This window comes from Pararge aegeria, chromosome 19, assembly GCF_905163445.1.
Source record: "Pararge aegeria chromosome 19, ilParAegt1.1, whole genome shotgun sequence".
Taxonomy (NCBI): Eukaryota; Metazoa; Arthropoda; class Insecta; order Lepidoptera; family Nymphalidae; genus Pararge; species Pararge aegeria.
Genome location: NC_053198.1, coordinates 3,898,735 through 3,923,085, shown reverse-complemented (window position 1 = coordinate 3,923,085; position 24,351 = coordinate 3,898,735). Strand labels below are relative to the sequence as shown.

Genomic DNA, 24,351 nt, shown 5'->3' with positions numbered 1-24,351 from the left:
CAGTATGGTCCTATCGTTCGGAGGTTCAATTCAATTTTTTTGGGGTTATGTGCGTTTAGGTACAGCAATTTAATATAAGTTGCATTATAGGTGAAGGAAAAATCGTGGAGAAACCTGCTTGCCAGAGAGTTCTACATAGTTTTCCAAAATCCGTGTGAAGTCCAAATTGCAATTCTCCTAAACTGTTTTTTTATACTGAGAGGAGACTGTGGTCGACCAGTATCGTCCTACCGTTCGGAGGTTAATTCATTTTTTTTGGGGTTATGTGCGTTTACAGCAATTAATATAAGTTGCATTATAGGTGAAGGAAAACTTCGTGGAGAAACCTGCTTGCCAGAGAGTTCTACATAATTTTCCAAAAGCCGTGTGAAGTACCAAATTGCAATTCTCCTAAACTGTTTTTATACTGAGAGTAGACTTGTATCCTGTGGTCTGTGGTGGACTTGTGTATGTGCGATTGAAGCTATTAAATATAAGTTGCATTATAGGTGAAGGCGTGAACTTCATACATGCACAAAAGCATTGCCTACCCTATAAATTTATATATAACTCTTGGAAGAGGAGGTGTTTGCCATTTTATGCAATTTTCCTGCTGTATGCATACTCTGGTAAGAAACCCAGTGCACGCCACTGCGTGAAAGAAAACTTCGTGGAGAAACCTGCATGCAAGAGAGTTTTACATAATTTTCCAAAATCCGTGTGAAGTCTTCCAAATTGCAATACTCCTAAACTGTTTTTATACTGAGAGTAGACTTGTATCCTGTGGTCGAACAGTACTATATTTATGTACCTAGGTATAGATATATATTTCCACCAATCCGTACTGGGCCAGCATGCTGGACTACAGCCTTACCCCTTTAGTGGGCCGGTTATGGGTTGATATGATGATGAGGTACATAATATAGTCTACAGGGGTAATGTGTTTAGTATTTGTATGTATAGCTGTCCCGGAATTGGGGAACCTCTTATTGTGCCGACTTCTATATTTTAATAGACTTCTATCCCTAATATTATAAATGTGAATTAGTGTTGCCCAAATGCAAGAACAAGACGAGACTTAGCCAGTCTTGGTCTTGGTCTTGCGCCAATACACCTGGTCTTGGTCTTGGTCTTGGTCTTGCGCTCCCAGTCTTGGTCTTGGTCTTGGTCTTGCAGCAAGAGTCTTGCAAGTCTTGCAATTACCTATTAGTCTATTACTATTTATTAAAGTTTACTTTAAATCTTAGAAAAACGTATTAGAATTGGAACATTGTGAGCTTGAATTAACATAGCCATAGTAAAGATCAAGCAGATTAATAAATAACTGAAGATTTGATAAGAAATTCGAAAAATCAACTGACCTATATGTCGTTTTCCATGGAAGTAACTGTTTCTTAATAAACATTTATGATTTATAAGCTTACATTTGCTAAAACATGTAAAAAAACGAATTAATTACAATAACTTGACTGTATTTTAAAGAACAATACTTATCTGTCTAGAAAGAGATTGAACCCTCAACTTATAAGAAATTTAATAAAAGAGTTTTACGATTTATCATTTATTTGAATAAAGCTGAAGAGTTCGTTTGTATGTTTGATGACAGAAGTTTTAAAATAAATAAATAAATCCTGAACGTCACTATACCTCCAAAGTTACTATTCCTCGTGGACTAAGTCGCGGGCACAGCTAGTAAATACTTACTCTCATCATCTCTCTCAGAGATATTCGAACACTTTTTTGCTATTTTTTCTTGTAAAAACTTAAGAAATATAATGACTAAATGTACAATAATAGTACCTAAGTAATTAGTTTAAAACCATATAAGTAATCAATATTATAATTACTTACTAGAATGAATTATTATGACATCTACTACCTATCCTCACCATTTTATCCTAATCATAATACTACTTGCGTGATCAGTATAATGTATTCATTTTCATTCTAAGCACTCTGAAACTTATTTATTCTTTGGAACACCTGTAGGTACTCTTAAAATTCGAAATTATTTTGCATGAATAGTGTCAAATGTTATGATTTCGGCGCGGCGGCAACGATTGTTTTAGATTTCAAAAGAAGCCGCCGGCGCGTGTATCATAACCATGTACTTCCGAAAAGCGGCAAATTTCTTTGAGAAGTAAGTACAAAACCTTTGATGCCGCATTATCAAAGTGCCGATGGTTAAAACATAACTATGCATGCACTCAGTTTGATTTTAATAGATATTTTTTTATTCGCTATGTTTATGGTATTAGTCGTAATGCGCATAGGTCCAGTTTTTCATATTCTTTGATATAGTTTTTTGCGTCTCATAGAATTCCTAAGCGTACCTACCTACCTATACACCGAACTGTTACACCTAACTACTCCGTGAAATAGCGCTAAGTCCTAGCTGCAAGACGCAAGAGTCTTGCAGGCTATGTCTTGTTCTTGCTCAAGTCTTGCACGGTCAGTCTTGGTCTTGGTCTTGCTAAAAATACGCGGTCTTGTTCTTGGTCTTGGTCTTGCAAAAACGCAAGAACAAGACCAAGACTGCAAGACCAAGACTGAATTTGGGCAACACTAATGTGAATGTAAGTTTGTTTGTTACGCTTTCACGTGAAAACTACTGAACCGATCTTCATAAAATTTTTATGCATATTGTTCGAGATATTATAAATAATATAGCAAACTTTCAATTTAAAAAAAAATGTTTATGAAAAAATCTCATATTTGACTATAGGTGTGACTATGTAGCAGAACGTTGCCTCCTAAAATTACGCGGGCGAAGCCGCAGGGCACATCCAGTATTTAAATAATTTTTCTTCAGTTTTTGAACTTTTACTTTTTAAATAGGATTCCTATCCACGTGATCACAAGGTATTACAAATGCTAAGAGTCCCTAGAAAATGTTGCCGTATTGTCATCAACTCTCATCGAAAAGAACGCTGGAAGACAAAAGATGTAGCTACTGCAGGCAGCGGATCCTGATTTCCCGGGAGAAAGTCACACTGCAGGGCTTTCTTTATATTTAAATATTAATTTCTGAACTTATCTGTGTCGCGAGCTGAAATATATTCCAGCTTGTTAGCTGAGCTGAGTTAAAATATACTTTTAACTTACAGAATTACGTAAGTTATCTAAGTAGAAGTTTAAAAGATTTTGTGATGAACGAAAACTCTTTTTCTAAAACAGACATCTATAACAACCAAAAGGAATTAAAAAAGAACACGAGAAGAACTTCTGGGATCATCATCATCATATCAACCCATTAAAGACCCACTACAAGGCACGGGTCTCATCTCACAATGAGGAAGATGGTTAGTTCCACCACGCTGGCGCAGTGGACTCCACACACATTTGAGAACAATGTGGAGCAATCTCTGGCATGCAGGTTTCCTTACGATGTTTTCCTTCACCGTTGAAGCAAGTGAATTGCTCAAAACGCACATATCTTAGAGGGGCGTGCTGGGCTTCGAACTCGGTCCACCGAAAGTGACGTCGAAGTCGTAGTCCTTCATACTATAAAGCTTCACCGCTTTATAAATATTCGCATAGTATAAAGGACTCGCGTACCCAGTCCGCTTCTTCGGGCTAGATTTTGCTTTATTTTATTTAAACAATAAACTTACATCATTAAATTTTTAATTTAAGTCTCATAATATATTAAATCATTTATTTCTCTCCGTATTCATTCTCATTAAATTGTTTCTAGACATCTAGGAATAGTGTACAATCTATATAATCATTTATAAACAGATAGACAGTATTTTTCTTATCTAGTTGTTTTTAAGGTATCATTTATAAATAATAAATATACTACGACAACACACAGGCCCAAAGTAAGCGTAGCTTGTGTTATGGGTACTAAGATAGCTGTTGAACATTTTTATGAATATAATATGTAACAAATAAATACTTATAATATACAGATAAACACCCAGACACTGAAAAACAATCATGTTCATCTACACCCATGTACACCCAACAATAGAATATCATCATAGTAAATAAAAGCTGTTTTTGACAGTTCAAAAATAGGAGTACTCCAGATCGTCACCAAACTTCACAGGATTACTCGCCAGATCAATCCGGAGATTCTCTAAAAGTTTCATTGAATTCGGTGCAGCCGTTTCGGAGCCTATACAGCCGTTTCGGAACATACCCACACGATTTCTCTTTTAATTATATATATATATATATATATATATATATATATATATATATATATATATAATGATATATATAATAGGTAAGCAATAAAAAAGCTTGGGCGTGAATTAAAAAAATAAAATTAAAGTAAAGTAAAAATTATTTCGAGTAGCCAAATGCCCAGATAGATTTTAACTCTCGATCCCTGGTTTTCAAGACCAGTGCTAAACCCTGAGCTATGGAGGTGGATATGTGCCAGTGGGTATTTTGATATAAATACAGGTGCAATTTCAATACACTTTTTTTTAAGTTACTACTACTCGTAATTTTTTTTGCAACCAAATTGGTTGCAAATCTAAACCATTTATAATATGAGCACCTTCATATTATTTTAAGAATTTTTCCTATGTTGGTTCCATTTGTCCAAATATTTCTTTACTCAAATAGGCACATAGATGGCTCTTTTCATGCGTACATTACATGTAAAATATGACATAGAAGTGAGTCGAAGCTACGAGGGTTCCAAACGCGCCCTGGTCTAAGAAGAAGCCCACAACAAACTTAGCCGCTTGTTTTTTTTTTGTTATAACCATCTCACATTGTCATTTAAAACTATTAAAGAAGCAACCGGGTTAGAGCAATAATTTACACCCAAGCATTTTTATTGTTGACGTTGTCCTTTAACTTATAGTAGGACTTTTCTATAAACTTACGTTTAATACAAATTTTGAATTTTCCAAGATATCAACTGGTAGTTAATTGTAAAGTTCTATACAATTTCCTTTAAATGAATGAATTATTTTATGTAGTATATTGCACAGCAAGTTTATTATTGCTTCTAATGTTCAAACTTTTGCAGTCACATTTTCTCTTAAATTTAGATATATTTTTGTGAACATAAATTAAATTTTCAAATATGAAATGACTTGGTCGTATAAAACTGAAATAAAATAACAAGACAGAACGTCCGCAATACATAAAGGAGACTTACACAGTCTGCAGGCCATTTGTATGGCTCGACTTAAGCACAGAATATATTGCAGCAGCTTGCAAGCCTGTTCATATTACAAAAAAAAAAAAAAAACTAGATCAGACAATTAGCCTAATCGCGTTAAGTGTTCCGTACCTCAAAAGGAAAACCTTTAAGCATAAATTCATGTCATTATAAATTTTTGTGAATCTCCCATGTACATATAAGGGAATGTGTAGAATATTGTACAAGTTTATTACTGTATATGGTAAATATTTATATTGTTAGTGTCCTTAATAAGTAAATAAAATTCCTTGTCCGTCTATCCGTCTGTCTGTGAAGACTTTTCTCGCAGGAGTGTTGAGAAACAAACCGCTACACTATCTTTGCGTAGTACGTAAACTGCAGCGCATGCCATGATAGCAGAAAAGTTTCTGGCTTACGTCAAGTGAATTAGAACTTTTGGTTATATATTAATCAATAATAATCTATATGTTATTGTGATGTAAGCAATAATACACTGGTTTTACTTACAACTGGAAAAAATATTAAATTTATTAATATTAAAGTACATATAAATTTTTTGAAACCGACAGGATTTGAACTCGTGCCCCTCTGGCAATCGAGGCCTGAGGATTTACCAGAGACTCGCTGGTTCAAATTCTGCCAGTTCCGAACTTTTTATGTGCACTTTTAAATTTATTGGCTGAATTACACTTCACTTTTATTTCAATTTCAATTTGTTCAGTAGGTTTTGCGTAAACGAGTAACAAACACCCATACTCACAAACTTGCTGCGTTTTAGAATACTCAATTGACCTACAATTCCGTTTAGCTGTTAAAAAAAAATCTAATGCAATAAGAACATGTTGACCTAGTGGCATAAAAAATAGTTTCACTCCTCTTACAATTATTCTGTTTCAGTTGTAGACCGATGACAACTTAGTAGTATAATTAAAAAAAAAAATGTTTATAACTATTCAAATATTATGTTCAACAAATAGTAAAAGAAGTTTTTTTGCAGAATTCCGATTAGCTGTGCATTTTTTTTTCTTAAATAATTAAATGTGAAATAAATTACGGTAAACACAAACTAAACAGGCACCTACTTGCTTAGTGTACCAACGGAAATTTAATTAATTGAAAACATGTTAAGTTTAATAATAAACGTTCTAAAATTTATTTATGTTATTCATTAGTTCTACAGATCATTCGATCAAAGAGGGACAATTGTAATAGCCGACCTGGGATTGCCGGCTTGGAAAGCCGGTTGGGAACCTTATAGCGGCAATCCTAACATCGTTCTCCCACATACATCACACGTTGGTCAACTTAGTTATGACCTTTTTTGAAGAGTCGAAATCTGTACCTCCCATACATAGCAACAAAAAGTTATAGTGAATATTAGATAGAAGCAGGCGTTACTTTGCGGAAATCCATAATATATTATGAAAGTTAAGCTTAATTTGCTATACTCCGCGAACAGAGTATACACAGTAGTCTGTTCGCGGAGTATAGCAAATTAAGCTTAATTTTCATAAGTCATAGTGAGTAAAACACATCAGTTGAATAGTTTTTAAAACGTTTAATGAAAGATATTTGATCAATAAGGTTCATTTAATCCTCAAGAATACGACATTTGATTTGAACACAATTATTAAACGCAAACAAAAATATCCAACATTTATTTAATCAATAAAGTCTAGCATATACAATACATACACTAAAGGCAGTTTTACTTTAAACTTTACTTAAAAATTCTATTATGGTATTCTAGAACATCCTCGGATTTTAAAACTTTAAACATTTACTATCGCCATTAGAATATTAAATAAAACCGTAACTGTAAGTTGTGAAGTCAAGCTACTCAGTTATGGTATTTACGGGTGTTAGATTTGACGTCCCTTAATGCAATTCTCGCGTAATTATATCTGCAATGGCATTGAAAATCACAGGTCCCAAAACAAAAAAAAAAACAAGTTTTTCATCTTACATATATATCTTTGAAGGACAACTAAATACGAACACTAAAATACAAAAAAAAAAAGTAACAATATCCTAGAAATACTTGTTTTATCTTCCAATCATAGCTTTGTGTTAGGTTTAAGGGTAGATCTACGTCCAGGTGTGAAAGACGTCATATCATCCTCCATTTTTGTGCCCTGTTCAATCTTTTTGTTATAAACGAAACGATTTGTCGGATCCATTCTATGCGAAGCAGATGCTATAATAGATGCTGCGGTATACGACGGGTGGGGAAGATCAGGTATTTGAGATATGTAGAACTCACGAAGCTTACGTCTTTCTTCTTCTTGCAGGTGCTTAGGTCCGACACTAGTAGAATTTGTATTGGTAGATTTGGCATTGGTAGAATTTGTATTTGTTGAATTAGTAGCATCACGAAAGCTTTTATTTGTGGAAGCATTTGTGGAGTACGCAGAGTCTTGGTATGAGTCACTTACATCGAGCGTGATGTCGTCTCGATACTGATAATATGACAGTCTTAAATGCGAATAATCATCGATAAAAAATTCGCCGTCGCTGGTTCTATCCGCTGATAATACAGTTGATTCATCTTGTTCGTATGTAGTTTTGTCACTCATGTTTAACTCCGGAAAAACCACTGTTTTAAACACTTCAGTAATTCAATTAGTCACAGTTAGTAGATATGTCAGTTTAGAAGAAGACAGTATGTTGAAACAGGGCAGTTGTTGAACAGTGTCGTTGACATTTTTGTTGACTACCCACATTTAATATAACCGTGAAAATGTTATAGTCAGGCAAAGGTCGACGACCATACAGCCTATCCAGCATAAACTCAATTATTTTGTTTCTTCCTTTTTTTTAAACTCAAGAAGTTCTTTGAATTATATAAATCAATAACCTAGCCGTTCTTTGATTTTCTGTCCACTTTTGGACTAAAGTGTTTTTTCTATACTTCTTAGTTTAAATTTTGCACTTACTTAAAAAAAAAATTTTCATTTGTTTTTTTATGTTTTTAAAACATACTTTATATTGAAAAAATTGTTTACATTATAAAAAAAAGTTAAAAAAAATGGAGATTAGTAGTATCACAGAGGACGCCGCTGCCCGTTGTCTATTATATTCCCTTAGTCGCTCTGTATTCTGAGCTGCATTAGTTAGATTTAATAAATAATCTTACCCATGTTGATTTTAACCGCACCAAAGACAATATGCAAACCTCAAAACCGCTACAGTACACGCACTGTGTTTAATAGAAATCAATCGGTTACATACAAATCGTTGCGCGGTTTTACACCGCCCGGCAATATGAAGGTTGCGGTTATAAAATCAGTCGCTGGGAAAAACCGCAGTCCGTTCGTTTGGATTTATTTCCTTGAATCATAAATCTTGCTGGAAAAATGCTCTCGCGGTTATTCACAAGTGCGTTCTAGCACTTTTTTTATAGATTTACGACTTACGATAAGGGTAGGACCACGGCTGGACCATTAGGCGACCAGTGTTTGTATCCTCATTAGGCACTTCGCATTTAAATCAGTAATAGGTAGTTTTTTTACGGTTTAAAATATAATAATACAAATACCTATTAAGTTAATTTAGGCATAACGAATATAAAGTATTTTGAAATGGTACCTTTAACCAGGTAAACTCAGTTGACAGTACAAAATTTAGACTCGTGTAAATTTTGATGAATACTGATGAATACTGATGAATACTGATGAATGCATCAGTATTCATCAGTACAAGATTTACATTCATGAAACTGAAACTTTGGGAAGAATGAGAAATGAGAGCATCTTATATACGCTTTCCATGTAGATTATTACAGTTAAATACTTACTGTTGCTTTAAAGCTTTCATTATAATGAGCCCGTAATTGGCCCACTGCACAAGTCTGTTCAGAATAAGAAGGGGTTATATTGGCCATAGTCCACCTTGCTGCCCCATTGCGTACTGGTAGACTTGTTTCGAGATGTATTCCTTCACTGTTAAAGAAAATTGTACTTTTTGTATAAATTAATTGCATAGAATAGAATAGAAAACTTTATTGCAACACAGCACAATAGGAAAAACACAAAAAAAACTGTAATAGTACTTGCCGAGAGTGCAAAGGCGGCCTTATCACTAAAAGTGATATTTTAAAGGCAACCTGAGCGTGCGAAGCCGATAAAAATGTGGAAAGTGGGTGGTGCATAAAGGATGCTACAAAAAACAAAATAAACTTACATGAACATACATACCACATTTAAAAAAAATAAGAAATATACTACGACAATACACACATCGCCATCTAGCCCCAAAGTAAGCGTAGCTTGTGTTATGGGTACTACGATGACTGATGAATATTTCTATAAATAATATACAGAAATACTTATAATATAGAGATAAACACCCAGACACTGAAAAACATTAATGTTCATCAATACACAAACATAAATATTTTCCAGTTGTGGTTATCGAACCCACGGCCTTGGACTCAGAAAGCAGGGTCGCTGCCCACTGAGCCAGTCATACAGTACAGTTTACATATTAACTACAAACATATCGATATAAATTTATATATACTATAATAGATATTTATGATATATATATTTATGCTATTATAAACTTACATAATACTCAATTACATAGATTAAAAACGACCATAACTCCGATATGTAGAGGCGCGTGCCGCGATCGAACTCGGCTTTAACCACAAGGCTTTCACAGCTTCTATTTTCTCTTCCGTTTAAAGCTTTCAATGATGTTTAATTATTGTTGCATAACAAATAATTATGTTCGTTTCAGTCTTATGTAAGGCCGGATGCGATTTAAATCCTTTTTTGCGATAAACAATATCTTCGTATGACTTACTAGCTCAAGTGTACTTATGTACCTTTCTTGATGGACAGGTTCGATAAATATCGAGTAGTAAGTATAAGATTGAGATATGTCAGAACAAACTGTGTAACGTCCGTTATTATCAGATGTAACTATGTCATTTGTTTGTTGCTAATCACATGGTAGCAAAAACGCAACGATTCGATTTTTGTAGGTATTTTTGGATCTATGTAAAAGTCACTCATATAAAACTAATCAGATGAGATCAGAATACAGTTTTCACGACAGGGTGTCTTACCAGGGAATACAATGCTCATTAGGCGATGTTTATAGAAAAATTGTTTTACCAACTCTTAGGTGATAACTATTGGTCAAATGTCAGAATGCCTAGGGATATCTTTAGATTAGGCGTTACTTATTTATGAATTGCTGTGTTCGTCGTTAGTGAAAACGGGCGTAACTCTGTCTTGTTATTCTGCCAATAAAATTTTACAAAACCTTGTCTAGCGGAACCATTTCAGTTTCAATCAAAAAAATGGTCAAAAATACCAACTTTTTCACCAAGCCGCGATGGGCCAGCGTTGTGGACTACGGCCTTAAACCCTCCTCATTGTGGGTGGAGACCCGTACCCTGTAGTGGGCCGGTAATGAGTTGGTATGACGATGATGATTATACATCATTTGAGTTTACTATTAATGTTTATTGGATAGAAGCAGGCGTTACTTTGCGGAAATCCATGATATATTATTAAAATTAAGCTTAATTTGCTTAACAATTGTTCATTGTAAAGTCAACATCTCCTGAGGATGCTCCGGTTTCGGAGCGAAACGTGCGTAGAGGGTACATTGCTGAAGATCTGTTTGGTGTGGAGTATAATGATTGAAGAAATTATAAATTACACCACACAGATTCTCCTGCTTTTCGCGGAGTATAGCAAATTAAGCTTAATTTTGATAATATTAATGTTTATTAAATTTCTTTGATGCAGAATTTTATTATTATCGGTTGAGTAGTTAAGGCGTGAAAGCGAAAAAAATATAAATAAGTATATATATTATATAGCTGTGATCAATCCAGTGGTGGACTACGGCCTTAACCCCTTCAAATTTTGGGAAAAGACCCGTGCGCTGTAGTTGGCCGGTAATGGGTTGGTAAGATGATGATGAATAATCAGCATAAACACTTGTTTTGACTGGTGGAAGGCTTTGGCCGTGGTTAGTTACCACCCCCCAAGTGTTCCGGTGCGAAGTCGCGTAGAAGCCGATTAGGGGTATATCGAACATACTACATTACAGGTTAGCCCGATACCATCTCAGACTGCAACATCAATTACCAACAGATGAGATTGCAGTCAAGGGTTATCTTATAGTGAAATAAAAAAAACACTGAAAAACATTCATGTTGATCACACAAACATTTTCCATTTTTGGGAATCGAAACCAAGGCCTTGGACTCAGAAAGCAGGGTCGCTGCCAACTGCGCCAATCGGCTATCAAAACTTTAATATGTTGTTTGATCTTATACTCATCGCCTTTTAACAATTAGTTTTTGTTTGATACCGACTGTATAAAACCTATTTGAATTGAATACAATCAAGAATGGAAGATGGTTTTAACACTACTGTGCCACAAAGGTTTACAAAACTGTATCATAAGAAGAAATCTCTATATGTCACTCTCATAAGATACCGTATCAATAAAAGATATCGACACGATATATAAGACTGTCCCAACTGAACTAAAGTATTGTAACTCAACAATCCGTCACAATGAAGGTCTTCGTCACCCTCCTGGCTGTTCTTGCCCTCGGATACTCGGCACCCCAGACAAGACACCAGTTCCATGACCACTATGAAGAGTTCCTGAACATTATTGCGGATGAAGCTCGCGAGGATTTGGACGAGTTGACCGCCACTTACATGCAGTTCGAGGAGTTCCAGGCCGGGATTGAATACCTCATGTCGCCCAGGTTCAGGAATTTAGTCTACGAAATGGAGGACCTACCCGAGTTTAAGTCCGTGAGTTACTTTCCTAACTTTATATACAGACAGGCTGTATAATAGCATAGGCGGGAGAAAATTTCTCTATTCTTGAGGCCTATCACAGGCACTTGTGAAGCGTTCGTCCATATATTTACACAATTGTAAGTGTATGTTAATAACTTAAACGATAAAAAAGCTTGGGTGTGAATTGCTCTAGCTTCATAGCTTAATTTAAATTTACTGGAATATGGTGAAAACAAAAAAAAAATACCCGGCTAAGTGTGTTGTGGGCTCTTCTTAGACCAGGGCGCGTTTGGAACCCTTGTAGCTTTAGATTTAAGTTGGCGATTATCACCATCCCCTTACAATTATGTAAACAAATATGTATGAACGCTTCATAAGTGCCTGTGATAGGCCTACATGAATAAATAAATTTCGAATTTGAATTTAACTTCGTTCGCAGTGGAGTGCACTTCATGTATGCACAAAAACACTGCATACCCAAATTGTTTAATATAAGAGGTATAGGAGGGTAATTTTCCATTTTATGCCATGTACCTGCTTTATGCATACCCTGGTCAAAAACCCTGTGCACGCCACTGTTCGTTCGCCAACCTAAACCTACAGCTACGAGGGTGCCAAACGCGCCGTGGTCTAAGAAGAGCCCACAACAAACTGAGCCGGGTATTTTTTTTGTTATCACCATTTCACATTAAATTTAATATTAAGCTTTGAAGTTAGAGGAAGCTTTTTTATCGTTTTAGTTATCTTTAACATGAGATAAAAATTATATCCTCTGACAAGTGATAAATCTAACTTGTCCACCACAGAATTAATAACATACAGAACCCTCATTCATATATTATTATGCTTCTCCGTTTACCCTGTTTATTATTTACTATATTTTTTGATAATATTTCCATATACACATATGCGCCAATGCTCGGAGAGTTGATAAAACTATGGCAGAAGTTACAATTTTGTTCCTATGCTTTTAATCATGTCGCCAAATCAATGGCGTTTTTATTTTTTTATCTTTATACTTAACTTAGGTATATCAAGGTCTGAGGGGTTAATGGGTTTCTAGGCGACCTTGCACCGGGACACTAAATCGGTTAGCCACACGTCTTTGTCGGTAGGGTGGTAACTAGCCACAGCCAAAGCCTCCGGACCTGACCAGAGAAAATTCTGAAACAATAAATTTCCAAATTTCTCCTGCCGGGAATCGAACCCAGGACCTACTACTTAAATTCACAGTGCTCACCGTTGCGCCAAGGAGGTCGTCAATAATCCCGTTGAATCGAAAGATGTGCCTGGTAAGCCCACAGTACCCCGTAAGCGCTCGCACTAGGATGCATAAGTTTTTTCTGTTGAGTGCAAATGCCTCAAAAGCCTCGACGTTAGTAAGGATTTTGATTAAAATGGGATCTTTATTAATTTAAAAAAAAATTATTTGTCTTTAGTTATAAATATTGTTCTATATATAATTATTTAAGTAATGAGAAGAGACTATAATACTAAAATTTAGAGAAGCACGAGGTCTTTTCAAAGAACTATCGAAAAGGGGTATCGAGTCAACCGGTGATCCTAGAGCGGGCAGTTACCTTGGCCAAAGCATTAGTTTGGCCATCCAAAGGGGCAATGCTGCCAGCATCTTAGGATACAGTTCCTAAGATGCTGGCAGCATCGCTACGGTGGTTTCGAAGACATTTTAGATTTTATTTACTTTTAAATAGTTTATTTTAGGTTATATTTATAAAACAATTATTTTAAAGAATTAATAAATGCTATTTATTTAAGTAATGAAACATTTATTTTATGGGTATATGTATATGCACCACGTAACAGTTTTCTGTATTTCGTATCTCCGCCATTGGTTGCCTGGAAGAAATTGCTATAAAACGATAAGGCTGCCAAATTTTATACGTTGTTTTTTTATACTTTTCTTTTTTATGTACTTTTTGTGGTGTGCAATAAAAGTATAATCCTTGAAATGAAATCACACTTTATTATACACCTAACAGAAATTAAATTATAAACAAAAAAAACACAATAAAACACAGGCAACCCAATCAACGAAAGGGGGAAAAAAAAAACACAGACATCATTAATTAATCATTCATTCATTCATTCGTCTTTTTTTTTTAGATGGTCGATTTCATGGAGACTCACAACATCGACATCCTGTACTTCATAAACGAAATCAATGAAGCCGTTGGTAAGTTGTGTATCTACTGTACGTTTCCTGTGTCCCATATATTATTAGAATTAGTACACTGCATTTTCTGGTGAAAAGCTAATTACGTTTTACGGCTTAATTTAGAGCGGTTATAGCCTTTTGGGTAAGTGAGAATTCAATCCCCGGCACGCACCTCTAACTTGGTTAACAGGTTGATGACGAGTCTGTTTAAAGCAAAATCTAAATATAAAAAAAAAACACTGTGAATTTTGTATCTTCGAACAAGCTTTTTTAATAAACAACTTAAAAAAGCTTGTTCGAACAAAGCTTTTTTAATCTATCTGATCTACAGTTCTCTAAGCGATTTTCAAAATAATTCAAGTTTACTAAACGTCAAAAAAAGAAAAATTTGCAAGTAGCAGCAATATCTTTTCGGCTGCATGTACGTGATTGTTGTATAACTGTACAACCGCAGCGCTCCGCTGACACTCGATATAGGATTTTTTTATTACACCGTATTATTAAATTAATAGCCTTTTAGGGGCCTATATTAGGGCACGCTACCTATTGAGACTGCAACATAACTTACTTCGGAGTAAGATTGCAGACAATGGTTAAGTTGTAGCGGAATAAAAAAACTAAAATCTTCGTATGGGGTTGTAGAAGTTCTAATTATAATTAGAATAAAAAAAAAAACCTTTTAAAACGTTATTAATTTCGGACGTGCAACTTTTTATATAACCCACAACATTTATAGTACGCTTATCTTAAGGTTCCACCAAGCCGAATTTATTTTTCGCGTCTCGTCTTTTACCGTAACATGAAGGCACGCACGCCATTTTTTATTTCTCACGCATGGACGGCGTTCCGACCATTTATCTTGATATTGATATGAATTGTCAACTTGTGATTGATTATCTCTTTACGGAATTTTGTGTACATCTTTCTCTTATCTCGCCGCTTCGATGTTTGCGAGAACATCTCAATTGAATATATTTTTTATCTCTAAATAAGAGGAAGGAGGGAGGCCTTTGCACAGGACGTCTTTTTAGTACAATAATATCGAGCCATTAGCAAACTTACCGGAGAATTTGACAGATAAACGTGTAATTGGAATTTTAAATTTCAGATTAATAATTTAACATATTATCATAAATAAAAAAACCAATTTAAAAGAACATTTATCGGCAAGAATATAAAAAAAAATGGTTAGGAACCTCGAATTTGTTTTTTTTAGGGTTACCCTAAGTCTAGGTGGTAATAGCTCAACATAACTTGGATGTTTAATTGAGGAAATATTTTAGTTAAATTGTATCAAATATTTGTCAAAATCTATAAAATATAGAAAAAAAATTAAATTGACCCCTAACAACGAGAGCGTTTAAAAAGCATCATTGTCCAGAGATGGTGATATTATAATCTGTTAAACATAATATTAAAGGTACAAGAGTCCTACATCTAAAATTAAAAAAAAATACCCTTTAACCCGGTATTCTTTTCGTAATTAAGTAACTGGAATTCATAATTAGTCATGTATATTATTGTTAATCCTATCATGGCATTTTACGTTATTAAAATTTAAACTTATTGATATTAACTCCAAGATATTTATCAGAAAATTTTTGTGTAGGCTAGTAAATTGCACTACAGGTTTATTTTTGCTTTGTTGCTACAGTATATTGTTTGAGTTCTCTTACTTTAGCGCGGATTTAACCGAGGGGCACGTAAAATAAGCCTAATTAAAATCACATGACAGCTAAAAAAAAAGTGTTAATAAAAGTGGGTACTATTGCGTCACAGTTCACTTTAGATGCGACTGACGCTGTTAATTTCAACTACCCGAAAATTATCGCAGTGTGCAAAGGCTTTCATGTTTTCCACAAATTTAGTTTTTATATGACATCTTATCTTTGAAGAACCAAGAAACATAATCCATATACTATTCCAGGGAACAAAATGTGGGCATAGTATAATCTATTATTACCTATTTATTTATTTTACATCTTGTTAGTACGACAGGGCCATTTACACAAACTAGATAGAACTATATAATTTATGGATAACTATAACACAAATGAATGAAAGATGACATTAACCATAATAAAAGACATGATATTAATATAGTCTACTAGCATAGCTGTTCCTTATTCGGAGTTACCCAATTTGATAATTAGGTTTAGCGTAGATAGAGAAGATACAAAGATAAAGAAGATAATAAAAGATAGTTACTAACATTAGTTATCAATGTATTTACTGTTCTAAATATAAAAAAAGTGTTTGTCTATGATTTGAAATTATACCGCATCATATTAAGCTCATTAGATTTTATTTATAATGTCTACTAGTTATCCTTTTACTGCAATTTCACCTGGTGGTAGTTTATGATGCAGTCTAAGATAGTAATTATGGTGTGCGAATTATGTGCGTAATTTGTATAAACTATCTACACAAAAATAGGTTTCAAACGCTCGTTTAGCTCCGATACCGGAGAATCATCGGAAATGTTTTGAGTCTGAGTGACTCGCACTTTTTTATAGTATCGTATTTGTCAATATTGTAAGTATATATATATTTGGATAGAAACAGGCTTTACTTTGCGGAAATCCTTGATACACCCGTGAAAAGCAAAATAATCTGTATGGTGTAATTTATAATTTCTTCAATCCTTATACTTCAAACCAAAAATCTTTGGCAATGTACTTTCTACGTATGTTTCGTTTCGAAACCGTAACATCTCCAAGAGATATTGACTTTACAGATTCTCCTGCTTTTCGCGGAGTATAGCAAACTAAGCTTATTTTTTTTATTACTTTTAGACAACATCCAGAACGGAAATGGAATCCCACAAAGAAGCCTTCGCCAAGCGGTAAGCGGTCGTGACATGTCATCTTACGTCCAGGATTCCATAAAACTGTTCCCTAAGGATAAGCTCACTGCTTTGTACGACGAAAAGATGGCCAACTCTGAAGGTTTCAGAAATGCCATGGAAAACTTCGGCAGTGAGGAATGGGATCAGATTTGGAACGCCCTCTGGGAGAACGAAACGTTCCTTGCGGAGGTCCAGGAACTTAATGCCAATGGAATCGACGTGCACGTTCTCGTTTTAGAACTGAGGGCTGTCTTGGGAATCTTTGATTAAAAAATGCGAGAGCATGCTGTATGCACACGCTCTAAAACACTGATACAGCAAGAGTAACAGCTGTTGTAAATAAACAAAACCATTAAATTTATTATTAACTATATTTATTTCATTTTTTATTCTTAACCCTTTTTTATTCCACTAGCGCTAGTTAACGCTTGACTGCAATCTTACCTGGTGGTAAGTGATGATGCAGTCTATGATGGAAGTGGGCTCACCTGTTACGGAGTACGGCAGTCATACTCCTAATCGGTTTCTACGCGACATCGCGCCAGATCGCAAATCACTTAGTGGCACGTCTTTGCGAGTAGGGTGGTAACTAGCCACGGCCAAACCTTTCCAGAGCAGAGAAAATTCTGCCGCGAACCGAAGCCAGAACCTCCTACTTAAATTCTCACCGTTGCGCCAGGAAGGTCGTCAATAATGCCTTTGAATCGAAAGATGGTGGTTATTCAAAAGCCTTCTATGTGCGTTTGATAAAAACAGCAATATTACTTGCTTTTAATGGTGAATAAAAACATCGTGAGGAAACCTTCCTGCTTGAGAGTACTCCATAACGTTCTCAAGGGCCTGTGGAGTCTACCAATTCGCACTGGGCCAGCATAGTCGACACGGACCAAACCATTTTTTATTCTGACCTCAGAAGCAACCAATAAGCCAGTATTCGCACATCAGGTCTTAATTCTCAGCCTTTCAATGCACATACTCCTCTCTAACAGAAAAAATTAAGAACCACCAACCTTCTTTTGAAGCTGAATTGGCAATGGGCCGGGCACATAGTTCGGAGAAAGGATGGCCGTTGGGGTCCCAAGGTGCAGGATTGGCAGCCCCGAACTGCAAGCGCAGCGTTGGTCGACCCCCAACGAGGTGGACAGACGACATTGAGCGCGTCGCAGGTAGCCGCTGGATCTAAGCGGCACAGAACCGTGGAATTTGGAACTCCCTACAAAAGACCTATGTCCAGCAGTGGACGTCTATTGGTTGATATGATGATATGATGATGATGAAGCTTCTTTCATTGGCAAGATTGTACCATTATTAAGTTTCTGGTCCAAATAACAAAACTCCGTCCAAAACTAACAATAGTTGAACGGCTCTGTTGTTTATAATTATCCTCCATTGTCCGAAACATCAATACAATAAAGACTATTGTCATGGTAGATCATATAAGACACTCGTCAAAGGAAGACCGTTCTAAAGTAATAAACTCAAGCAATTTTATTGCAACAGATATATTCGTAGCTATTTATTTCGCAATAGTAGAAAATGAGAAATGCGCTCGTTGTTTTAGTTCCCTTGTGTTTCGGACTTACTTCCGGATTTATTGTTCCCTCTGGCATACAAGAGGTGAGTATTCTGAACTTCACAATATTCCGACGCCATTATTATTGTGAAGTATGATTATTATCAGTATTGTTGGTGCAGAATCTAGTAAAATGGTTTTGCAATAATTCGAGTCCTATACTCTCTCATTATAAATTAACCCCCGACTTCCAATATGGTGTACATTATTCTACTAGTCAAGCCCTTTCATTTGACACCCACATTTGACAGGGAGTTGTGAATCAAATATATGTAATTCGCCATTTTCTGGTGGTGGCCATCTTGTATTGGTAATTTGTTATAGTGTATAGTATTACACCAGTCAAGCCCTTTCATTTAATACCTATATGGAGGGACTTGTTATAAAATAAGTAACCCACCATTAAGTGACGGCGGCGATCTTGGACCGATTTTCATCAACAATGGCTAATAAAAAACTCGACTAATTCGTCTTTAAAACAAAAAGAATCAAATTCAAAATTGGTTCAGCCATTTAGGAAATACGATGCCACAGACACACAAACAACGCACGTATTAAATTAGAAGTTTGTATTTTCCCTCGGCTTCTGATCAATTCAAAGGTTGAATGTGTTAAAAATTAATAGTAAATTTTAGATCGGTTTGGCGAGAAATCCAACATCGTTATATTCTTCTTCAGATTAATTAATGCTTAACGAACCTCTAATACAACTTTGATATTCATTTAATCAACTCAAACAAACATTATTTTGTGGAAACCAGTAGGAAATGATCGTTGTATACCAGGTCAGTGTCCTAAATTATAGTGCCACTTTAACTCACTCAAATGAATTACTCGTTAACTTAAAATTAATAGATGATTAATTTTAAGTTAACGAGTAATTCATTTGACTTTAAAAGTTGAATAAGAAAAACAGATGGCATGTTTATTTTTCAGATTATAACTAATATCGAAGATGGTTTAAACTCTATTCACAAAAGTGCGAGTAAGACAAGAAACATGTTGCTTACACCAAAACTACTTGTAAGTACGTCAGTTAAACCGAATTCTACTGAAAAAGCTGTCTCTAAAGATCTAGATAAAGATATATATGTACACAGCCAAATAAAAGAGTCAGATGTGAAGTCGAGAGCATACATTTATATAAAACAAAACACTAACAAACCTATACAAAATCGTGTTCAGGAGAATCCTATAAAAACACCTTTCGTAAATAATAGTCATAAATATTACTTGTTAAATTTAAATAAAGTTTTTGAAGATTTTCCTTGGCAGTTTTCAATTGGATACATCAGTGAAAATCTGCATAAAGATAAGGAATTCAATAAAAATGATCATAGATGCCACGGAATGAAAGTGCAAAAAGATCAGATTAAATCTGAAGCATATGCTAGAGCTCAGACATATAAACCATTTTCAAATGAACAACGAAAATTTATAGAGAGATTAAAAAATCCATCAATCAGAAGTGAAGTGAAACCTGATAATAAAATAAATAATCTGAAATATTTGGGTATAGATAATAAAAAAGTTGAAACTTCTAATGTATTTTATGCATCTGCATCTGATAAAATAAAAAGATAATCATTCAAGAGATTGGATTGGGAAAAAGAGTTACCAGAACAGCTTACATGGTGATAGATATCTATTAGATGAACTGATCAAACAGAAATTAGGTGAAAAGGGTAGTTTATTTGTTTGTCATGATTGTGATAAAGCAAACAAAACGAAATCGAGTTATCGACTTCACTTTGAAGTGATGTGTAAATGTGGTAGTAATTTACTGTAGTCCACCAATCCGCACTTGGCCAGAGTGGTGGACTACGGCCTTAACCCCTTCTCATTGTGTGAGGAGACCCGTGCTCTGTAGTGGGCCGGTAATTGGTTGTAGATGATTACTGTTAATATTGCATTTTATGTATTTTTATAAATTAAAAAGATATTAATCTTTATAAAACTTACCTTATTTTTAATTTTAGATTTAACTATAATTTGATTTTAGTTGTATTATCGTAGTCTTTATTTTAGCTTATTTTCCGGTTTTTGTTTTTGGTTTACGTATTATTTGTTTTTCATTTTTGCCAAATTGGTGTTTGGCCTGATCTATTGCAGGAATATCTATTTCCATGGAGAACCTCTAAAGTTAAATAGTATAAAAAGCGAATAAAATTAGGCGCATAGCAATAAAAATAAAATTCAGAAATAGCTACTTTAATTTCAATTTACCAAAGAGACGTAAGCTAAATGCTTTTAATGTAATTAAGATGGCAATATAGTCTATAGTAAATAATTAATAAAAAAAAAAACGAATACCCGATTATTTGCGTACCTATATGGTTAGAACTAATATTTTTTCTCTCAATGGCAGACGGGTTGGTGAATGGTGATCGCAGTAGAAGGTAGGAGTAGCACAGAAAACGCTGCTCCTCCTTCTCAGTTAAACTCTCATTTTAAACAGAGAAATTACCTGACACATACTACTCTGTTGATTGAAACAGAATGGTTAGGTGGGATGCACCCACTAAAAACTCTGTGTGTCCCTCGATGGACCTACAGAGCAGAGATGGGATGGCCTTCATACGGAATGCATTTGTGTATTCACCGCCAAGGTTTTGAGCCCCAAATGTATGGAGTGTCCCATCGTCGTTGACAGTCTGGTCGCTGCCAAATCTTCCATAGATTCTTTATGAAAACAGTTTTCCTGAACGATTTAGGAGATTTTTAAGGAATTGGAGAGTAACACTCTAGAGTAGACACTCTGTATTCCTACACTCCCATAGTTCGATGGGACGACAGACACGACATGAAAGAGGATAGGTGCAGTACTGACGGCTTAACGTGCTCTCCGCGGCATGGAAGTTAATTGCCGCTAATTTCCAAACTTTGGTAATTTCTGGTAAAAAAACCCAAAACTTTTCATCGGCCGACCCGGGGATCAAACCCAGGCCCACGCGATCTGCAGACGATCATGCTTACCACTAGACCAACGAGGTATTTCCGCCATATTTCCTTAGTGCGACACGCTGGAAGTGGAGCCTTGGAGGGTCAGTGGCAACTGTATTCTGATACGCTACTCAAACGCCAGTTATGAATTTTTCTACAAATTCCGCAATCACGTTACTCCCTTATCCGGTAAATATACTCGTGGCACGGTAATAAATTCTCGTCCCAAAAAAAGTTGGTAAACAAAGTTAGTTGGCCGCTTTTAAAAACTAATTTGTAACCGGTACAAAGCGGGGTCGAGAGACTTTTCCTCGAGCGGAGAGCGCTGGCGTAGATCGCGATTAGGAGCGCTCAAAGCTATCAGAATTGCGATCTCTGCGCGCGCATCCCTCTGACTACGTCGTTTGTCGCCCCGAGAAATGAAATGTAAACACTACAGAATGCCAACAGATGTCCAGATAGCCAATAGAAGATGCAGGATATATGGCCAATGGATGTGCCACACACGCACGTTTTTTTTCTTTTCATATAATTCCACTACAAGTTAGCCCTTAGACTGCGTTCTCATATTGTTCATCATTATCATCATCATATCAAATCTGATATGATGATGATAATGATGAACAATATGAAAATGGGGCGGTCTTATCGCTAAAGAGATCTCTTCCAGAAAACTTTTGACGCTAGGAAAGACGAAGAAACGGGTTTGTGCAGAAATTTATGTTAAAAAAAAAAATATATATATATATATATATATATATATTTATAATATTTAATATATATATGTATATATATTAAATACACACATATTATACAAAATATATATTAAAGTATATAAATATTTATGAATTAGGTTTTCCAAACTTTTCTTGAAGATATATATATATATTTTTTTTTTATATACTATTTGTGAAACCGAATTGGCACCAATATCGCCTGAACCGTAGTTACAAACAAAATATGTTTGCTTAGTTAGGAGAAGCACTTTAAAGGCCCGTAAATTAATATAAAACCAACATGAGGACAAAGCCAGATTTTCATGTTGAATCTTAAACAAATATTGTCCAATACTTGAAAACCTGTTCTCAGTACAGTATCAGTTGGTTAAATAGATGAAATAAAATGAACCAGTACCAGTAGTAAACGTATCCAGTATCGCTTTACATCTCTCACATTCTTATCCGTATTTGTTGAAGAAGATGACTTCGCTCGGACAAGTACATTGTTCGAAAATATTTGTACCCTCCTAGATGTTGACTAGTTCTGATAACAAAACTAGGTATATTTATTTTAGTAAATATTACGTAAACTAAACAAACTGGTAAATAAAGCATTAAGATAATCATTATAAAATCACTTTGCTGAGAGATTGGTAACTATATATAGCTCTCTACTTTACGGTTGCAGTACGTGATGCGTTGCAAACAGTATCTGAGGGCATTCGTATTCGTTTTCGGTCTGACGGTGGTATTTTTAATCTAGCAAGGCTAAAAGCTAACACCAAAGTAGCTTACGATACTATTACAGATTGAATGTATGCGGATGATCTTTGTTTCCTGGCGGAGTCCCCTAATGGCCTGCAGAAGCTTATAAAAAGTCTCAACGAATCATTTCATAAGTTTGGACTAAGGATCAATTGTAAGAAAACCGAGGTTATGGCCCTTGACACGACCACGTCTTCGCCATTCAATATTAAGCTAGGCAGTGAAACGCTCAAGGAAGTTAGTAATTTCAGATACTTGGGGAGCACTATATCATGCAATTGCAACCTCGATGCCGAAGTAAACAGCAGAATAGGAGCTGCTTCTGCTGCTTTTGGAAAGCTTCGATCTAAGGTGTTTCGATCGCATGATTTAAGGCTCTCAACGAAGGTCTCCGTTTATTTAGCTATAGTACTACCAACCTTACTGTATGCTTCAGAAACGTGGTGCTTATACCGCAAGCATTTTCGTACTTTAGACAGGTTCCACATTAGGTGCCTACGCGACATTATGAACATCCACTGGTCGGATCGTGTGAGAAACACGACAGTCTTACGACGAGCAAATGTCAGCGGGATTGAGGCTTATATAATAAGGCGGCAACTCCGGTGGTGTGGACACATATCCAGAATGGGTGAAGAAAGAGTGGCTAAGCGCATATTTTACTCCGAATTACAGGTTGGGAAACGTAAGCAGGGCGGGCAACACTTACGGTATAAAGATGTGCTAAAGCGGCACATGAAGAGATGTGATATGGACCCATCACTGTGGGAATTTGAAGCAGAAGATTGGCCACGATGGAGACACTCCGTAAATAAAAAAGTATCGGAGTTTGAAGTTAAAAGGCGTGCAGAGCAAGATGCTAGGCGTAATGAGATAAAGGCCAGACCATCGCCGGCCATATATTACAATATTATTGGTGGAGTACTGACGTGCTGTCAATGTGATCGCACGTTTAAAACAAAGAGTGGTTATGCCAGTCACTGGAGAGCACATCAGGTACGCTTATAATAGCTAGGAGTCGCTGTGGTCGGATACGGCCAGGAGGATATATATATAACTATGTATATATAAGAAAAATGTGTCCATCAGTGGGGTCACCTCCGTTAGGAACGAACTTCCGTACTCTGACCATCGAAAAAAGTTACTTCTACCACATATATGTTGTAAACAAGTATGGCGTCCAGCCCTTGACGAAAATATTTGAACTATGCCGCACCTCGGACGGAACCGAAAGAGTCGCTTGGAGTCTTAAAGATTTTTTACGTCATATCCTTAAATGACAACATTCCTGGCGCAGCGGTGAGTGCTATGGATTTAAGCGGGAGGTCCAGGATTCGATCTTCGGCAGAGGAAAATTTGGGTGTTTACTTCTGAATTGTCTTTGGTCTGGTCAGGTGGGAGGCTTCTGTCGAAGCTAGTTACTAGCCTACTGACA

The 24,351-nt window shown here is 35.6% G+C and overlaps 2 protein-coding genes across 2 annotated transcripts; one reads left to right on the top strand and one right to left on the bottom strand.

Annotated features, from left to right (window-relative positions):
• Positions 1-6,752: 6,752 nt before the first annotated feature.
• LOC120632049 lies at positions 6,753-7,809 on the bottom strand. Its single transcript, XM_039901813.1, has one exon. It carries the CDS (start codon positions 7,684-7,686, stop codon positions 7,168-7,170), a length of 519 nt encoding a protein of 172 aa, XP_039757747.1. The 5' UTR covers positions 7,687-7,809; the 3' UTR covers positions 6,753-7,167.
• A 3,846-nt stretch (positions 7,810-11,655) lies between these two features.
• LOC120632153 lies at positions 11,656-17,186 on the top strand. The gene is made up of 3 exons (XM_039901958.1): positions 11,656-11,904; positions 14,017-14,086; positions 16,864-17,186. The coding sequence occupies exons 1-3, from the start codon at positions 11,656-11,658 to the stop codon at positions 17,184-17,186; spliced, it is 642 nt and encodes a 213-aa protein (XP_039757892.1).
• Positions 17,187-24,351: the final 7,165 nt, after the last annotated feature.